The sequence below is a fragment of the Balaenoptera acutorostrata genome, chromosome 9 (assembly GCF_949987535.1).
Source record: "Balaenoptera acutorostrata chromosome 9, mBalAcu1.1, whole genome shotgun sequence".
NCBI classification, from domain to species: Eukaryota; Metazoa; Chordata; class Mammalia; order Artiodactyla; family Balaenopteridae; genus Balaenoptera; species Balaenoptera acutorostrata.
This window is the reverse complement of record NC_080072.1, coordinates 82,071,971-82,092,202: the sequence shown is the minus strand read 5'-3', so window position 1 is coordinate 82,092,202 and position 20,232 is coordinate 82,071,971. Positions and strand designations below refer to the sequence as shown.

At 34.5% G+C, this 20,232-nt stretch overlaps 1 protein-coding gene across 2 annotated transcripts in view; it reads right to left on the bottom strand.

The window, feature by feature from the left end:
• Positions 1 to 20,232, bottom strand: part of DYNC2H1 (dynein cytoplasmic 2 heavy chain 1) — a 367,349-nt gene that overhangs the window by 132,613 nt on the left and 214,504 nt on the right. For both annotated transcript variants that reach the window (XM_007191229.2, XM_057552950.1), the window contains exons 77-79: positions 19,057 to 19,182; positions 16,221 to 16,331; positions 9,306 to 9,461 (exon numbers count right to left, since the gene is read on the bottom strand). In XM_007191229.2, the coding sequence (XP_007191291.2) occupies positions 9,306 to 9,461; positions 16,221 to 16,331; positions 19,057 to 19,182 (393 nt within the window). The remainder of the gene's footprint in view (positions 1 to 9,305; positions 9,462 to 16,220; positions 16,332 to 19,056; positions 19,183 to 20,232) is intronic.

Sequence of the window (20,232 nt, the reverse complement as noted above, 5' to 3'; positions counted from 1 at the left end):
GAGGGTGGCCTACACTCAGAGGCAGAGCCAAAACCAAAGCTGAGCCCCAGGAGTTGTGCGAACAAAGAAGAGAAAGGGAAATTTCTTCATGCAGCCTTAGGAGCAGTGCATTAAATCCACGCAGTCAGCTTGGTAAACCCTGCAGGTGTGGAATACCTGAATAGACAATGAGTGTTCCCAAAATTGAGGGGGTGGACTTTGGGGGCAACCGTGAACATAGGGTTTGCTTTCTGCATTTGATTTGTTTTTGGTTTTATGTTTATCTTAGTTTATAGTGTTTGTTTTCATTTGTGGGTTTGTTTATTGATTTAGTTGCTCTCTTCCTTTTTTTTTGTTTTGGTTTTTTTTCTTTTTTCTTTTTGTGAGTGTGTGTGTGTGTGTTTCTTTGTGTGACTTTGTCTGTTTAGTTTTGCTTTTACCATTTGCCTTCAGGTTCTGTCTGTTCATTTTCTTTTTCTCTTTCTTTTTTTTTCTTTTTTCTTTTTGTGAGTGTGTGTGTGTGTGTGTTTCTTTGTGTGATTTTATCTCTTTAGTTTTGCTTTTACCGTTTGTTCTGGGGTACTGTCTGTTCGTTTCTTTTTTTCCTATCTTATCTTCCATGCCATGCAGCTGGCAGGGTCTGGGTGCTCCAGCCAGGTGTCGGGTCTGAGCCTCCGAGGTGGGAGAACTGAGTCCAGGACGTTGGACCAACAGAGACCTCCAGGCCCAATGTAATATTAAATGGTGAGAGATCTCCCAGAGATCTCTGTCTCAGCACTAAGACCCAGCTCCACCCAATTGCCAGCAAGATCCAGTACTGAATGCCCCATGCCAAACAACTAGCAAGACAGGAACACAACCACACCCATTAGCAGAGAGGCTGCCTAAAGTCATACTAACTTCACAGACAGCCCAAAACACACCATCAGACATGGCAATGCCCACCAGAGGGAAAAGATACAGCCCCACTCACCAAAACTTAGGCACCAGTGCCCACAACCAGGAAGCCTACACAAGCCACTGAACTGACCTCACACACTGGGGGCAGACATCAGATGTAAGAGGAACTATGAACCTGCACCTTGCGAAAAGGAGACCCCAAACATAGTAAATTAAAAAGAAAATTGAGAAGACAGAGAAATATGTAGCAGATGAAGGAGCAAGGTAAAAACTCACCAGACTAAACAAATTAAGAGGAAATAGGCAGGCTACCTGAAAAAGAATTCAGAGTAACGATAGTAAAGACGATCAAAAATCTCTCAAAAAGAATAGAGAAAATACAACAACCATTTAAGAAGGACCTAGAAGAACTAAAGAGCAAACAAAAAACGATGAACAACACAATAAATGAAATTTAAAATACTAGAGAAGGAATCAACAGCAGAATAACTGAGGCAGAAGAACGGATAAGTGACCTGGAAGAGAGAATAGTGGAAATAACAACGTCAGAGCAGAATAAAGAGTAAAGAATGAAAAGAATTGAGGACAGTCTCAGAGACTTCTGGGACAACATTAAATGTACCAACATTCCAATTATAGGGGTCCCAGAAGAAGAAGAGAAAAAGAAAGGGTCTAAGAAAATATTAGAAGAAATTATAGTAAAAACTTTCCATAACATGGGAAAGGAAACAGTCAATCAAGTCCAGGAAGCACAGAGAGGCCCATACAGGACAAATCCAAGGAGAAACATGCCAAGACACATATTAATCAAACTATCAAAAATTAAATACAAAGAAAAAATACTAAAAGCAGCAAGGGAAAAGAAACAAATAACATACAAGGGAATCTCCATAAGGTTAACAGCTGATCTTTCAGCAGAAACTCTGCAAGCCAGAACAGAGTGGCAAGACATATTTAAAGTGATGGAAGGGAAAAAACTACAACCAAGATTAATCTCCCCAGCAAGGATCTCATTCAGATTCGAGGGAAAATCAAAACCTCTACAGACAAGCAAAAGCTAAAAGAATTCAGCACTACCAAAACAAGCTTTACAACAAATGCTGAAGAAACTTCTCTACGTGGGAAACACAAGAGAAGAAAAAGACCCACAAACACAAACCCAAATCAATTAAGAAAATGGTAATAGGAACATACATATCGATAATCACCTTGCACATAAATGGATTAAATGCTCCAACCAAAAGACACAGGCTTGCTGAATGGATACAAAAACAAGACCCGTATATATGCTGTCTACAAGAGACCCACTTCAGACCTAGGGACATATACAGACTGAAAGCGAGGTACGGAAAAACATATTCCATGCAAATGCAAATCAAAAGAAACCTGGAGTAGCAATTCTCATACCAGACAAAATAGACTTTAAAATAAAAACTATTACAAGAGACAAAGAAGGACACTACATAATGATCAAGGGATCAATCCAAGAAGAAGATATAACAATTGTAACCCAACATAGGAGCACGTCAATACATAAGGCAAATGCTAACAGCCATAAAAGGGGGAATCGATAGTAACACAATCATAGTAGGGAACTTTCACACCTCACTTTCACCAATGGACAGATCATCCAAAATGAAAATAAATAAGGAAACACAAGCTTTCAATTATACATTAAACAAGATGGACTAAATTGATACTTATAGGACATTCCATCCAAAAACAACAGAATACACTTTCTTCTCAAGTGCTCATGGAACATTCTCCAGGATAGAGCACATCCTGGGTCACAAATCAAGCCTCGGTAAACTTAAGAAAATTGAAATCGTATCAAGTATCTTTTCTGACCACAACGCTATGAGACTAAATATCAATTACAGGAAAAAAACTGCAAAATATAGAAACACATGGACGCTAAACAATATGCTACTAAATAACCAAGAGAACACTGAAGAAATCAAAGAGGAAATCAAAGAATACCTAGAAACAAATAACAATGGAAACACAATGACCCAAAACTTATGGGATACAGCAAAAGCAGTTCTAAGAGGGAAGTTTATAGCAATACATTCTCACCTCAATAAACAAGAAAAATCTCAAATAAACAACCTAACTTTACACCTAAAGCAATTGGAGAAAGAAGAGCAAAAAACCCCACAAAGTTAGCAGAAGGAAAGAAATCAAAAAGATCAGATCAGAAGTAAATGAAAAAGAAATGAAGGAAGTGATAGCAAAAATCAATAAATCTAAGAGCTGGTTCTTTGAGAAGATAAACAAAATTGATAAACCATTATCCAGACTCATCAAGAAAAAGGGGAAGACTCAAATCAACAGAGTTAAAAATGAAAAAGGAGAGGTAACAACTGACACTGCAGAAATACAAAGGTTCGTGAGAGACTACTATAAGCAACTATATGCCAAAAAAATGGGCAACCTGGAAGAAATGGACAAATTTTTAGAAAAGTACAACCTTCCAAGACTGAACCAGGAAGAAACAGAAAATATGAGCAGAACAATCACAAGAAATGAAATTGAAACTGTGATTAAAAATCTTCCACAAAAAAAAGTCCAGGACCAGGTGGCTTCACAGGTGAATTCCATCAAAAATTCAGAGAAGAGCTAATACCTATCCTTCTCAAACTCTTCCAAAATATAGCAAAGGGAGGAACACTCCTAAATTCATTCTATGAGGCCACCATCACCCTGTTACCAAACCCAGACAAAGATGTCACAAAAAAAGAAAACTACAGGCCAATATCACTGATGAACATAGTTGTAAAAATCCTCAACAAAATACTAGTGAACAGAACCCAGCAGCACATTAAAAGGATCATACACCATGATCAAGTGAGGTTTATTCCAGGTATGCAAGGATTCTTCAGTATACGCAAATCAATCAATATGATACACCATATTAACAAACTGAAGGATAAAAAACATATGATAATCTCAATAGATGCAGAAAAAGCTTTCAACAAAATTTAACACCCATTTATGATAAAAACTCTCCAGTAAGTGGGCATAGAGGGAACCCACCTCAACATAATAAAGGCCATATATGACAAACCCACAGCCAACATCATTTGCAGTGGTGAAAAACTGAAAGCATTTCCTCTAAGATCAGGAACAAGAAAAGGGTGCCCACTCCACCACTATTATACAACATAGTTTTGGAAGTTTTAGCCATGGCAATCAGAGGAGAAAAATAAATAAAAGAAATCCAAATCACAAAACAGGAATTAAAACTGTTACTGTTTTCAGATGACATAAAAATCCTAAAGATACATAGAAAATCCTAAAGATGCTACCAGAAAACTACTAGAGCTAATCAAAGAATTTCGTAAAGTAGCAGGATACAAAAGTAATGCACAGGAATCTCTTTCATTCCTATACACTAATGATGAAAAATCTGAAAGAGAACTTAAGGAAACACTCTCATTTACCATTGCAATAAAAAGAATAAAATACCTAGGAATAAACCTACCTAAGGAAACAAAAGACCTGTATGCAGAAAACTATAGGACACTGATGAAAGAAATCAAAGACAATACAAACAGATGGAGAGATATACCATGTTCTTGGATTGGAAGAAACAATACTGTGAAAATGACTATACTACCGAAAGCAATCTACAGATTCAATGTAATCCCTACCAAACTACCAATGGCATTTTTCACAGAACTAGAACAAAGGATTTTACAATTTGTATGGAAATACAAAAGACCCTGAATAGCCAAAGCAATCTTGAGAAAGAAAAATGGAGCTGGAGGAATCAGGCTCCCTGACGTCAGACTATACTACAAAGCTACAGAAATCAAGACAATATGGTACTGGCACAAAAACAGAAATATAGATCAATGGAACAAGACAGAAAGCCCAGAGATAAACCCACGCACATATGGTCACCTTATTTTTGACAAAGGAGGTAAGAATATACAATGGAGAAAAGACAGCCTCTTCAATAAGTGGTGCTGGAAAAACTGGACAGTTACATGTAAAAGAATGAAATAGAACATTCCCTAACACTATACACACAAAAAAACTCAAAATGGATTAAAGACCTAAATGTAAGGCCAGACACTATAAAACTCTTAGAGGAAAACATAGGCAGAACCCTCTATGACATAAATAACAGCAAGATCCTTTTTGACCCACCTCCTAGAGAAATGGAAAGAAAAAGAAAAAGAAATGGGATCTAATGAAACTTAAAAGCTTTTGCATAGCAAAGGAAACCATAAACAAGATGAAAAGGCAGCCCTCAGAATGGGAGAAAATATTTGCGAATGAAGCAACTGACAAAGGATTAATCTCCAAAATATACAAGCAGCTCTGCAGCTCAATATCGAAAAAACAAACAACCCAGTCCAATAATGGGCGGAAGACTTAAAGAGACATTTCTCCAAAGAAGATATACAGATTGCCAACAGACACATGAAAGGATTCTCAACATCACTAATCTTTGGAGTAATGCAAGTCAAAACTACAATGAAGTGTCACCTCACACCGGAGAGAATGGCCATCATTAAAAAATCTACAAACCATAGATGCTGGAGAGGGTGTGGAGGAAAGGGAACACTCCTGCACTGTTGGAGGGAATGTAAATTGATACAGCCACTATGGAGAACAGTATGGAGGTTCCTTAAAATACTAAAAATAGAACTATCATATGAGCTAGCAATCCCACTACTGGGCATATACCCTGAGAAAACCATAATTCAAAAAGAGTCATGTACCACAATACTCATTGCAGCACAATTTACAATAGCCAGGACATGGAAGCAACCTAAGTGTCTGTCAACAGATGAATGGATAAAGAAGACGTGGCACATATATACAATGGAATATTACTCAGCCATAAAAAGGAATGAAACTGAGTGATTTGTAGTGAGGTGGATGGACTTAGTGTCTGTCATACAGAGTGAAGTAAGTCAGAAAGAGAAAAACAAATACCGTATGCTAACACATATATATGGAATCTAAAAAAAAAAAAGAAAGAAAGAAAATGGTAAGAAGAACCTAGGGGTAAGATGGGAATAAAGATGCAGACCTACTAGAGAATGGACTTGAGGATATGGCGAGGGGGAAGGGTAAGCTGGGACAAAGTGAGAGAGTGGCATGGACATATATACACTACCACACATAAAATAGATAGGTAGTGGGAAGCAGCTGCATAGCACAGGGAGATCAGCTCAGTGTTTTGTGACCACCTAGAGGGGTGGGATAGGGAGGTCGGGAGGGAGGCTCAAGAGGGAGGGGATATGGGGATATATGTATACATACAGCTGATTCACTTTGTTATACAGCAGAAACTAGCACAACATTGTAAAGCAATTATACTTAATAACAATACAGAGGTTAAGAAAAAAAAATCTGTAAGGGATACGTACCCATCGGCAGTTAACAAATTTCTCATAACATTTTAAATAAACTTTCTACCAACTCAAAGTCTTATTAATAAAATTTCTTATATAACTCTATTAGATCTTATTTGTGAAGAAAAATGCTCATTTCAACATTTTAAAAATACCTTAAAAAATAATTAATATTCATAAAACTCTCAAGACTGTTGTTATCAATATTACTTAATATAGCAACTTTCAACTAAAATACTAATTCTGAAATAAGAACTATACTCCGTAAAGCACAGTTGCTGATATACTGTGAGATGATTAATGACTTTTTTAAAATATGGTACAAAAATTTGAGTGGTAATTTTTGTTAATCATATCATAATTCCTGACAGAAATTATGTTGTAAATTGTGGAGAGATTCTCAGTAGCCAATCAAATCCTATTTAGCTGACATGGAAATCCAGGCACTGTGTAAAGTGCTCTTATGAATGAGATTAAGCCTGTTATAAAGGTACTCACAAACTAGTAAGAATAACACAATATCAAAGAATAACAAATATAAAACTAAACTGACATTACATCAAGTGCAGTATTAGAGGTACAATACACATGTGTAAAATAGGGAAGTTAACATAGCACCGCAATGAAAAATAGCAAAGGAATAATCTTTTACTAACACAGGGAATGGAAACTAAGTTGAATTAATAGTGGATCTTTACATCTCAAAGTTGGCTGTTAAAAAAAAAAAAGCAAAACCAAATAAGGAAAAGAGGTAAAATAGAGTTTGTGGAGTTCATATCCCTATGACATGACATCCAACAATTAATGGCATTCAATATTTTGTCTGCTTTTACCTCTAAATTTATGATTTTTATGAGAGCAGAATTTTTTTTTAAATGACATTTTCAAATATTTTTGTTTGTGTGAAAATGAATTGCTATATCCTCTATGTAGAGGATTTTGGTACTATTCATGAACTTTTAAAACTACACATATATTTTGAAGCAAACATTGTACATTTAGGAATTGGCCACCATGAATAAGTGTTAAATGAGGCAATCATAGGGATATCCATTGCAATATTTTTTGTAATAGCAAAGACTGAAGAAAATATTTATGCTCATCTAACAATACAAACTGCCTAAAAATATTTATACGGATATCATGAATACAAATCATATTTTAAAATTAGGTATTAATTGGGTACTAATACTTAATAATCTCTAAAATGTATTGGTTAATAAAGCAAAGTACAGAACTGTATGTATAATGTGCTGCCATTTGAGTTGAAAAGAACATATGTGTGCACATAAATGCATAAAGTATATGTGTATTTATATAATATCTCTGAAGGATATCCAAGAAATGGTGAACAGTGGGTGCCCTGGGAATACAAACTGAGTGGCAGGGGATAAGGAGGGAGGAGACTAAATCTTAATTTGCAAGTCTTTTCATAGCTTTTTAATTTATACTATGTGCATGTGTCACAATAAAAAATGAAAACTAATTTTGTTTTTAAAATGTAAGTTTTGTTTTCTCATAAAAGTGCATCACTGTGACTATTCTTCATGTATTCATCAGGATTAACTGATGCATTACCTAAGGATGAATGTCAGAGAAATTAGGGGCAAAGGCTTTAGAAGACGGTGAGCCTGCCCATTTCCAAGCTCTACAGCTTTTTAGGTGTGATCCCTTCAGCAAGTTAATTACCATCGAGATTCACTGTCCTACCTTTGTAAAATGAAAATAATAAGCGTACCCTTTAATAAGTATAGTGTGTAAAATATATGAAACAAACATTGCTATTATTATTTACTATTTCATTGGTTTGACAAATATTTATTGATAGGCTATACCAGGCACTGTGTTAAGCACTTCTAAACATACACTATTTCATTTAATCCTCACAACAAAGGTAAATATGATCATTATTCGCATTTTACAGTCAAGGGAATAAAGTAATTTACCTAAGGTAATACAGCAAGGAAATTCTAGAGTCAGGACTGAAACTCCAGAACCTATGCTCTTATTTTGACATGCAACTGAAATATAGAGAAAGGCTAAAAGGTGGGCAGATGGGGAGGGCAGTTTGAGGAAAGATTATCCCAACAGAAGTAGACAAAGTTTAAAAAAAGAGGATGGGAAAAATTTAAAGATGGAAGAATGCTGAAATTTTTGGCTAAGATAGGCATTTGGCAAGAAGATCACAGCATGGTACCAGCTAGGACTGCCATGGGCATGAAAAACTGTGCTCTATTGGTGGTTTAAAAATAAAAGCTAGAGCCTATGGTGAGAAAGCTTGATGGATTAAAAGACCATAAAGAAGTCCCATGTGACTGAGATGTAGAGAACAGAAAGAAAAAAGGGGCCTGGGAAGAGGTTGAAAAGATGGGCAAATATTTCCTTCTGGATCATGGTAAGAAATGTGCATATTTTTTTCCCAAGTACAGTGGAATTCCATTTGATGAGTATTAAGCAGAGGAGTGAAAAAATCAAAATTACATATTAGAAAAATGATTCTGGCTGCTAAATGGAAAAAGCAGGAAGAAGAGTTGGAAAAGTAATTCAGGTGAGAGGTGATGAGACTTGAAAAGAATGCTGAGGAGAAATGTACAGATTTGAATTACATTTTAGAAGTAGAATCAACAGGACTTAAACACGAGTTGAGTAGGGAAGAAAACCATACCAAGAACAACTCCTATGCTTCTAACTTAAGGAAGTAAACAGATAAAAATGCCTATTATTGAGCAGAATATACTAAAGGAAAAACAGGTATGGGAACTCGGTTTTTGAACATTTTTGAACTGGTGAGATATTAACCATAAAAATGATACCTAACAATGATGAATTATGATGGCTCACACATTGTCCTAAACACTTTAATTCAAAAACATGTGAACTAGATAACTATATACAGTCCAGAAGATTAACAGAGAAGATGGAATCAGAGATATAAATTTATAAATCATAAATCAATTTAAGAAGTAATCCTAGCTATTTATACTAAACTGTAAAAATATTCTAACATAAAAAAATGTACATCTTAGACTACATCCAAGACATGTTCTTACTTACCTGTGGAATGTAATTTCTTCTTTCTTGGCATGCAGCATGAAACCAAGCAAAACTGAAGAGAGCATGAGCTCGATGTATATTATCTTTTTTGCTAATTTGCTCAGAAGTCCAAGATTCATAAGTACGCATTAAATTTTTCTTCAAACCTGGAGGTGACTAGAGAAAAAGCAAACTTATTGTTTAAAACCTTACAAATAAAATAAATCAGTATTTCACATATTGAGAACATATTTTAAGGCAAAAACTTTTCACCATTACCAAGTTTGACTTAAACTATTTATTATTATGTTACTTCAAAATGTACTAAAGAAGATGTGGCACATATATACAATGGAATATTACTCAGCCATAAAAAGAAACGAAATTGAGTTATTTGTAGTGAGGTGGATGGACCTAGAGTCTGTCATACAGAGTGAAGTAAGTCAGAAAGAGAAAAACAAATACCCTATGCTAACACATATATATGGAATCTAAAAACAAACAAACAAAAAAAATGGTTCTGAAGAACCTAGGGGCAGGACAGGAATTAAGACGCAGACGTAGAGGATGGACTTGAGGACATGGGGAGACGGAAGGGTAAGCTGGGACAAAGTAAGAAAGTGGCATGGACTTATATATACTACCAAATGTAAAATAGATAGCTAGTGGGAAGCAGCCGCATAGCACAGAGAGATCAGCTCGGTGCTTTGTGACCACCTAGAGGGGTAGGCTAGGGAGGGTGGGAGGGAGGGAGACGCAAGAGGGAGGAGATATGGGGATATATGTATATGTACAGCTGATTCACTTTGCTATAAAGCAGAAACTAATACACCATTGTAAAGCAATTATACTCCAATAAAGATGTTTAAAAAATGTACAAATATAAACTAGTTTTAAACTCCTTATACCTAATAGCTCATCTCAACTAAAAATCCAAAACAAGTTTTTAATTTAAAAAAACCTACACAACCAACAATATTCAAAATAACCAAATAAGTTTTACATGATCATTGAAGTGTTTTACTGAAACAAAACCATCATTTACAGTACGAATTATGATACTGATTATTATTAGGCAGGTGTTTTTTACTTCAGTACGCCAGTTCTTTCTCTCCAGTACTATCTGAATTTCCATAAGGACTTCAAATTACTATTTACATGTAATGTCAACTTATCTTCCTAGAACATCAGTCTACTTTACTTAAGGTGGGTATTACCTGACATTGCTAGGCTTATAACACAAATTCAAACCCAGGAACCGAAATTGTACATTGGACTAGTACTAGTCAGAAATCACTTATCCACATGTCCAAAATCTGTTTATATTATTTTTTTAAATTATCAAAATGAAAGAAGAAAAATTTTGAATTCTTAGAAAAAAGACCAAAATAAATCCATTTCAAAAATTACCTTGTTTTAAAAGTAATTTTTTTCCTTCAAACTGGTTTCTAACATTAATGAAAAATTCAGATCAGTACTTTACAAATGCCTGTCACAAAAAAATAATTCTCTTTGCAAACCTTTTCATTCTGTTTTCTCTTAAATAAAAACTTTTGTTTTATTAAAAGAAAAAATGTCTAAGTATTTTTTTACTAAGTGCATTTCCAAATGTACACTTTTAAAATGAAAATGTTTTGTTTATGAAACAGTTACCAAAATTTTTCATAGAATAGACAAAATTTTCTGAGCACTAAGGAAACTGAACAACCACTTAGGGTTTTTTTTTTTTAAAGACCCTATACTAAAGGTTATGCAAAACGAATAAATCATGTACAATTACAGAGAAAATCATATAAAGATTACTGGAAAATGACAAAACAGAAACACTAGTATGTCAAATTATGAGATAAAGTAAAATATACATTCAACTGAAAATTCACAGACTTAAAATAATTTCAATATTAATTCAAGTTAATTAAATCAATTAGGCATTCAGCATAAGAAATCAGGAAGAATGAAATCCAGTACAAATCTAAGGACAACATAAGGAAGAAAAAATAATGAAAACAGCAGGAATTTCAGTGAATAGAAGAGAATAAGAAAAAGTAAATCAGAAAGTATGACATTGGTTATTTGTGATAAATTTTTTTCTTTTTTTTAATTTTATTTAAAAAATTTTTTTGGGCTTCCCTGGTGGCGCAGTGGTTGAGAATCTGCCTGCTAATGCAGGAGACACGGGTTCGAGCCCTGGTCTGGGAGGATCCCACATGCCACGGAGCAGCTGGGCCCGTGAGCCACAGCTGCTGAGCCTGTGCGTCTGGAGCCTGTGCCCCGCAACGGGAGGGGCCGCGATAGTGAAAGGCCCGCGCACCGTGATGAAGAGCGGTCCCCGCACCGCGATGAAGAGTGGCCCCCACTTGCCGCAACTAGAGAAAGCCCTCGCACGAACCGAAGACCCAGCACAGCCAAAAATAAATAAATAAAAATAAATAAATAAATAAATAAATTTAAAAAAATAAAAAAAATTAAAAAAAAAATAAAAATAAAAATTTTTTTTTAATTTTTTAACTTTTTATTTTATATTGGATTATAGTTGATTAACAATGTTGTGATAGTTTCAGGTGTACAGCAAAGTGATTCAGTTATACATACACATGTATCTATTCTTTTCCAAATTCTTTCCCCATTTAGGTTGTTATATAATATTGAGCAGAGATGATTTACAATGTTGTGTTAGTTTCTGCTGTACAGCAAAGTGGATCAGTTATACATATACATATATACACTCTTTTTTAGATTATTTTCCCATATATATGGGAAAAGAAGAGTTCCCTGTGCTATACAGTAGGTCTTCACTTGTTATCTATTTTATAACTCTATTTCTGTTCTGTAGATAAGTTCATGTGTACCCTTTCTTTAGATTCCACATATAAGTGATAACATATGATATTTGCCTTTCTCTGAAAATTACAGGACAGTATCACTGATGAACATAGATGCAAAACTCATCAACAAAATACTAACAAACCAAATCCAACAACACATTAAAAGGATATTACACCATGATCAAGTGGGATTCGTCCCAGGATGCAAGGATTTTCAGTGTTCATGAATCAATCAATATGATACACCACATCAACAAACTGAAGAGTAAAAACCATATAAACATCACAATAGATGCAGAAAAACCTTTTGACAGAATTCAACACCAATTTATGATAAAAACTCTCCAGAAAGTGGGCATAGAGGGAACCTACCTCAACATAATAAAAGCCATATATGACAAACCCACAGCAAACATCATTCTCAATGGTGAAAAACTGAAAACATTTCCTCTAAGATCAGGAACAGGACAAGGATGTCTACTCTCACCACTATTATTCAACATAGTTTTGGAAGTCCTAGCCATGGCAACCAGAGAAGAAAAAGGAATAAAAGGATTCCAAATTGAAAAAGAAGTAAAACTGTCACTGTTTGCAGATGACATGATACTACAGTATACATAGAAAACACTAAAGTTGCTACCAGAAACTACTAGAGCTCATCAATGAATTTGGTTAAGTTGCAGGATACAAAATTAATGCACAGAAATCTCTTGCATTCCTATACACTAACAATGAAAGATCAGAAAGAGAAATTAAGGAAACATCCCATTTACCATCACATCCAAAAGAATAAAATACCTAGAAATAAACCAACCTAAGGAGGCAAAAGACCTGTACTCAGAAAACTATAAGATACTGATGAAAGAAATCAAAGATGACACAAACAGATGGAGAGATATACCATATTCTTGGACTGGAGAAATCAATACTGTGAAAATGACTATACTATCCAAAGCCATCTACAGATTCAATGTAATAAATTTTTAAAAACAATTCCAGCAACTCATCAAAAAGAGAAGAAACGAACAATAAAATGAAGATTTAACGATTTTTAAATACAATAATACGTGTGTGTACATATGTGTACATATATATAGTAATAATTTTGAACATAATGAACTGCACTATTTCCTGGAATAGTTAAAACCATTTACATTGATTTAAGAATAGAAAAAAATTCACCAATAACTTAAATGAAATTGAAAATTTCCATAAAAATATAATCAAATTACTTCCTAAAAAAGGATACTGGGGGCTTCCCTGGTGGCGCAGTGGTTGAGAATCTGCCTGCCAATGCAGGGGACACGGGTTCGAGCCCTGGTCTGGGAAGATCCCACATGCCGTGGAGCAGCTGGGCCCGTGAGCCACAATTACTGAGCCTGCGCGTCTGGAGCCTGTGCTCCACAACAAGAGAGGCCGCGACAGTGAGAGGCCCGCGAACCGCGATGAAGAGTGGCCCCCGCTTGCCACAATTAGAGAAAGCCCTCGCACAGAAACAAAGACCCAACACAGCCATAAATAAATAAATACATAAATAAAATAAAAAAAAAAAAAGGATACTGGAAGAGGTTGTACATAAAGTTAAAATTTTCAAGGAACAGTTCCCCTGATATATTAACTCTTCATTTATTGAAATATTACTGTATTCTTCCTACATGCCATGTATTATATAATAAGTTAAAAAAAAAAAAAGCAAGAAAAACTATAGCCCTTGCCTTCAGGGCTTGTACAATCCAGTTCTGCAATATAGTTTAGTAGAAGAGCATACTGAGAGAGTGGCTGGAGAAGTTCTCTCTTACTAGACATTATAATTGACATTCATTCAATTAATATATTTCCAAATATTAAACCATTTTTGCATTCCTTGGATTAATCCTTAGCCTTTTTCTTCCTTACATGAGACTTAATGCCTTCAGATGGAAAACGGAAGTACTGATCTAAAATAACAGGTAGTTATAAACACTAATAAGATATTTTTCATCAGACAAGAGATTAAGTGAAATTATATCCTACAAGTTGAGAGAAAATGCAAGCAGAACGTTTTAAACTAGTTTTTTAAAAGTTTTAATTCAGTCTCTTATTATTATTTCAGTTATGACTTGGACCAGTTCCACAATATTATTACAAACACATGAAGTTTTGGATGCATTGGGTTTGGGGAGGATCTGCCAAGCATTACACGTTAGAAGGATGGACTGATGGATAGATGTATGGATGAATGGATGGATGAAGGGAACGAATGAAGGAAAGAAGAAAACAAAGACTGAAAATCTAACTTAGCTATGTCAAAAAACAAATGATATGAAAACTGGATATCCATGTGCAAGAGTGAAGTTGGACCCTTACTTTACACCTAATACAAAAATTAACTCAAAATGGATTAAAGACCTAAACCTAAGACCTGAAACTATAAAATTCCTAGAAGAAAACAGGGGAAAAGCTTCATGACGTTGGATTTGGCAATGATTTTTTTGGATATGCCACTAAAAGCACAGGCAACAAAAGCAAAAACAGACAAATGGGACTACATCAAACTAAAAACATCTACGCAGCAAAGGAAACAACACAGTTAAAAGGAACCCCTAATGGAATGAGAGAAAATATTTGTAAGCTGTATATCTGATAAGGGGTCAATATGAAGAATACATAAGAAATTTGTACAACTCAACAACAAAAAAATCCAATTAAAAATGGGCAAAAGACTTGAATAGACATTTCTCCAGAGAAGACATACAAATAGTCGACAAGCATATACAAAGATGTTCAACATCACTAAATATAGAGAAATACAAATCAAAACCACAGTGAGATATCACCTCACACTGTTAGGACAGTCACTATTAAAAAATATAAAGGAGACAATAACAAGTGTTGGTAAGGATCAGAGAAATTGTGTGCTATTGGTGGGAATGTTAAATGGTATACCACAATGGAACAGTATGGAGGTTCCTCAAAAAATTAAAAATAGAATTACCATATGATCCAGCAATCCCACTCTGGGTATATATCCAAAAAAACTGAAAATACGATCGTGAAGAGATATTTGCCCACCCATGTTCATTGCAACACTATTCATAATAGCCGAGAGGTAGAAAATCTAAATGTCCATGGGCTGATGAATGGATGAAGAAAATGTAGTACACACATACAATGGGATATTATTCAGCCTTAAGAAAGAAGGAAATTCTGTCATACGCTACAACATGGATGAACTTTGAGGACATTATGCCAAGTAAAATAAGCCAGTCACCAAAAGACAAATACTGCATGATTCCACTTATATGAGGGATCTAAAGTAGTCAACTCACAGAAACAGAAAGTACAATGGTGGTTGCAAAGGATGGAGGGAAAGGGAAAAAGGGAGTTGCTCTTCAGTGGATACAGTCTCAGTTTTGTGAGATGAAAAAATTTTAGAGATCTGTTGCATGACAAGGTATATATGGTTAACACTACTGTACTGTACACTTATAAATGGTTAAGATAGTAAATTTTATATTACGTCTTTAACTACAATAAAAAAACAAAAAAGTTAATGATATTAAATAATATTTAAAAGAAAAATGTAAATGTATTTTTATAAATATATTATTTATGTATATACTTCATCTAAATATACAAAAGTTTTTGAGTGCTTTGTATAGTAGACAGTTGTCTACAAAGCTTTAGAAGGCATGCTAAATTACTGCACTTACACAATTAGTGATTCAAGTTTTTATATATTTTATAAAATTTATTTATTTATTTATTTATTTATTTATTTATTTATGGCTGTGTTGGGTCTTTGTTGCTGCGCGTGGGCTTTCTCTAGTTGCAGCGAGTGGGGGCAACTCTTTGTTGCAGTGTGCAGGTTTCTCATTGCAGTGGCTTCTCTTGTTGCGGAGCACGGGCTCTAGGCACATGGGCTTCAGTAGTTGTGGCACACGAACTCTGGTTGTGGCTCGCAGGCTCTAGAGCGCAGGCTCAGTAGTTGTGGTGCACAGGCCTAATTGCTCCGCGGCATGTGGGATCTTTCCAGACCGGGGCTCAAACCCACGTCCCCTGCATTGGCAGGTGGATTCTTAACCACTGTGCCACCAGGGAAGCCCATGTTTCAAGTTTTAAATCTTCTTACCTCATATGTTATCTTCAAACTTGACTGTAATAAAATTGGAGTAAAGTTGGGATGAACTTCTGCAGTGAGCCAAAGACGAAAGGTATCTTTAGGTTGAAGAGTATTCAATTCCTTGTTTATAAAAACAACAAGCATAAAAATCTACTTAAACATACACATAAATTTCCATTTTATAAACATATTATTAATAAGTACTTACCTTACTAAAATCTTTCCATGATATTCTGATATATTTCTTAATATTCTGATTATATTTCCTCTAAATTTTCATCTTGTCTATTCCTAGCTTAGTGAAATAGGTAAGAACTTGGATCTAGAACTGGGCCAACTGGGTTGAAATCCAAATTCTGCCACTTATTTGCTGTGTGACCTTGGATTCTTTGATTTAAACTCGCTAAGCAAGGATAATAACCATACCTACCCTCATAGGATTGTATAAAACACAGTGCCCAACACACAGTAAATACAAAATAAATGTTAGCTATAGTCGTGATGCCTAAACTATGAGCCATCTTCAGGCCTTCAGGTTCTCACTTCTTCAATTCACACTTCCATAGAGTTATATTATAATATCAATTCATTTATAATACAAGTTTTAGTGTGTCTTATAGCCTATAATATCCAAAATTCACCATTCAAATTCACCTGCCTGTGTTGTACGCTTTAGTCACTTATTCGAATTTTTATCTCGTCTCTTTATTCATCATATTCTTTCTGCCTGTTATTCTCTTGTAACCTGACAAATTCTTACTCAACTGTCAAAATATAATTTAAATATCATGTTCTGGGAGACTATCTTCTCTGACTCTTCACTACCACAATCCCAAGCAGATTAATCACTGATGGTATTTTGTAAATTCCCTTCTGCAGTATTCATCGTACGACTGTATAGTTATTAATGTGGTCTGTCTCTTCTAAACCAAGCTCCTCGAGAGCAGGTACAAATTTTGTACGTAACCAGCACCTAGGACTATTCCTGGCTTTTTTCTGTACTCAGCAAGCACTTGTAAAATGAATGACTAAATGAATGAATGAATGACAAGAGAAATGTCGATAGCTCTAAAAGACAGTGAAGTCTAAAAACTATCTTAATAAATATATGTCTAATACTAAAATTCGTTATTATCATGTGAAATGTAAAGATGACAAAAAATGGCGAGAATTGCCATGAAAACATTGTGCTTCCTTAAAATTGTAAATTATAAAATGTTTCTATACCTAATAATTTTTAAATGTAAAATAGGAATAAAATTTTGCTTTGGGTAGGCATATTTTAAAAAAAAGATTAAAAAAACAATACATTTGTGATATAGTTGAATTTAAAATAAACATAAATTTATATCCAAACAATTTATCCAAACTTCCCAAAAGAAAAGCAAAACATTTTTAAATTTTTTAAAACTTTTATAATATAATCTACCCTATATATGCTTCAAAAAGTCCTAATTAAGATTTGATTCCAAAATAATAACTGTAATTATATTTTACATAGATTAATAGCTATCAATCTACTGTTTGGAACAGAAAGCAAGATTCAAGTATTCACAAGTCTTCCTTATGTTTCGAAACATATGTAATTCATCTGACATAAATTTTATATTTTATACATTTGTGATTTTTACAGAAAACTGTAGTAATAATGGAATTACTTGAATATTCATATATATCTCAGTTCCAAAATCTACATCTTCTTCTGGTAAGTAGTAAGTCATCATGGTCTATCACTTCATTCACTTAGTCATTAACTCATTCATCAAAGATTATTTAACTACTTACATGTTTTATGTAAAGTGCTATAGTTGCCAATTTATTTTCAACACATTACACAAATTTTCAACATACTACAACTAGGCTATGGCCTCCCACTCTATTCTGTTTGGGTCTATTCTGAATAACTTCTGCCAGATTAATTAAATTAATTAATTATTAACTCCCTTGCTAAGGACCTCCTTTGACTCTGTGTCCTAGGACAAAAACTCCAAGCACTTCTGCACGATTTTGAGGGTATTCCATAACCTTTCCCCTTCCTAGCCATCTAACTCTATTGCCCCACATCGCTCTGCCTGACCCTTCCAGGACATTCAAGGACATCTTCATTCTTTGTACTAGGCAGGCACATTCCCACCACTATGTCTCAACTTGTGCTGCTAGAATTAACCGCAATTTTTCCCCCCTACACTTAGCTAAATCACATATAGTCTTCAAGGAACATCTTGTCTTCAGTGTCATCTATGACTATCCAAAACCATATTCATCTTTCTTCTTAAATAAGCACTATACTTAATTCCAGGTTTGCATTTAAACCTACACATCAATTTGTTCTGTCTTAAAATTTTTTCATCCTGGGCCCATTTCTGTTAAATAAAATGATTGCTTCCATTTACACCCAGCCTCCTTAGCACCTAGGAAGTGTTCTGTAGTCCTCTCTGGCTCCTTTACATCTTTTTTCCTCATACAGATACAACAGAACAACAGCATAAAGAAAATTTAATGTTATAAATAGGTCTTCTACAATTCTTTAAAACATTTCCCTATTTTTCATCTGAAAAAATTTTCTAAGCCTCCCCTTCAGTCCTGATTAATTTTTTGACTTCCCCTAAATGCCTTTAAAAAAGATTTTTATAGATTTCTTATTAAAAGATCCATTTTGGTTTGTACAAATGTACATGTATTTAAGAAGAAAATATGTAACAGATTTTAAACGATTCCCCAACAAATACTAATTTTTTTAAAGACATCATAAATCATGCATGACATATTTTAATACTGATGTTCCTTGGAGATCACTGAATTGAGTATATTAGATATTATTTGCACCACACTGATCTGAATCTACCTTTTCCAGAACTGGCAGCCAAGATACCACAAGATGTAAGTTCTTCAAACAGAGCCAGTCTCCATTTCGGGCACATTCTTTTAGCATTTGAACTGCTAAATCAGCTTGACCTTGACCCATGGCAACCTGCAAAAACAAAAACAAATAACAAAACTAAAAAAAACCAGATCTGATAACATGTTGTAACATAATACTTTCAAATTATCCTGCCATACATACTGAACTAACTCAAGTACTGTAATCAGGGTTTTTAACTTTTAATAAGAAATATCAGACTCTTGCTGTTTCCAACAATAGTCTTGTTTTTGTCCTTACATCAGTAGCAGATTTTTAATATTATTCTATTTAGTAAAGGTATTAACATTACAGGTCTGCAAGTTATAGAACAGTATAAAGAATTACTGAATAGTTTTTTTGTTCCTCATCTCACTAGTTCCTGCAATTCTTACCCTCTCCAAAATGGACCTTTAAAAACATAATTTTTTATGACGACTGTCTTGTTGAATTCTTTGAGGGATTAAACATTAACAATACCGCTTCCTTGAAATTTGCTTCTCTTCTAAAAAAATTTCTCCAACATCGCACAAGTTTGGCTCCCAAGCTACTTGGTCTACTGAACTGTGTAATTCCCTAGCCCTTCATCATCTAGAAGACCCTAACATGTTGGGCCTCAAGATTCTACATTTAGCCCTCCACTCTTCTATTCTTTTTCAGGGAGAGGAGGCAGGAAGGAGAGAGAGAGAAAAGAAGAAAGGGGGAGGGGAGAAAAGGAAGAGATGGGAGAGGAAGAGGGAAGGAGAATCCTGATCTCACTGGAATTCCATTCCTGTATTTCCAATCCCTATAGTCTATCTGCACTTAGGACACTCATGTAATAGGCTAGGCCACTTTATAAAATAGAAAACATCCAAGCAGAAGCCGAAACACCCTAGAAAATAGATTCAGTATATAAGATTTCTGTATTATTTGAATGAATAGACTAGTTAAGTCTACTTAAGACTACTTAAGTCTAGGATTCTATAAAAAAGTTTTAGTCAAGGATCTAAACTGGCTGCATGCCACTTACTATACTAAGTTTAAACTCCTCCATATGTCTTTTTAAGGATAATATATATAATACTTATGTATCAGTATAACTATATCTGTCTTTGTATATATGAGAGATACACATTTACT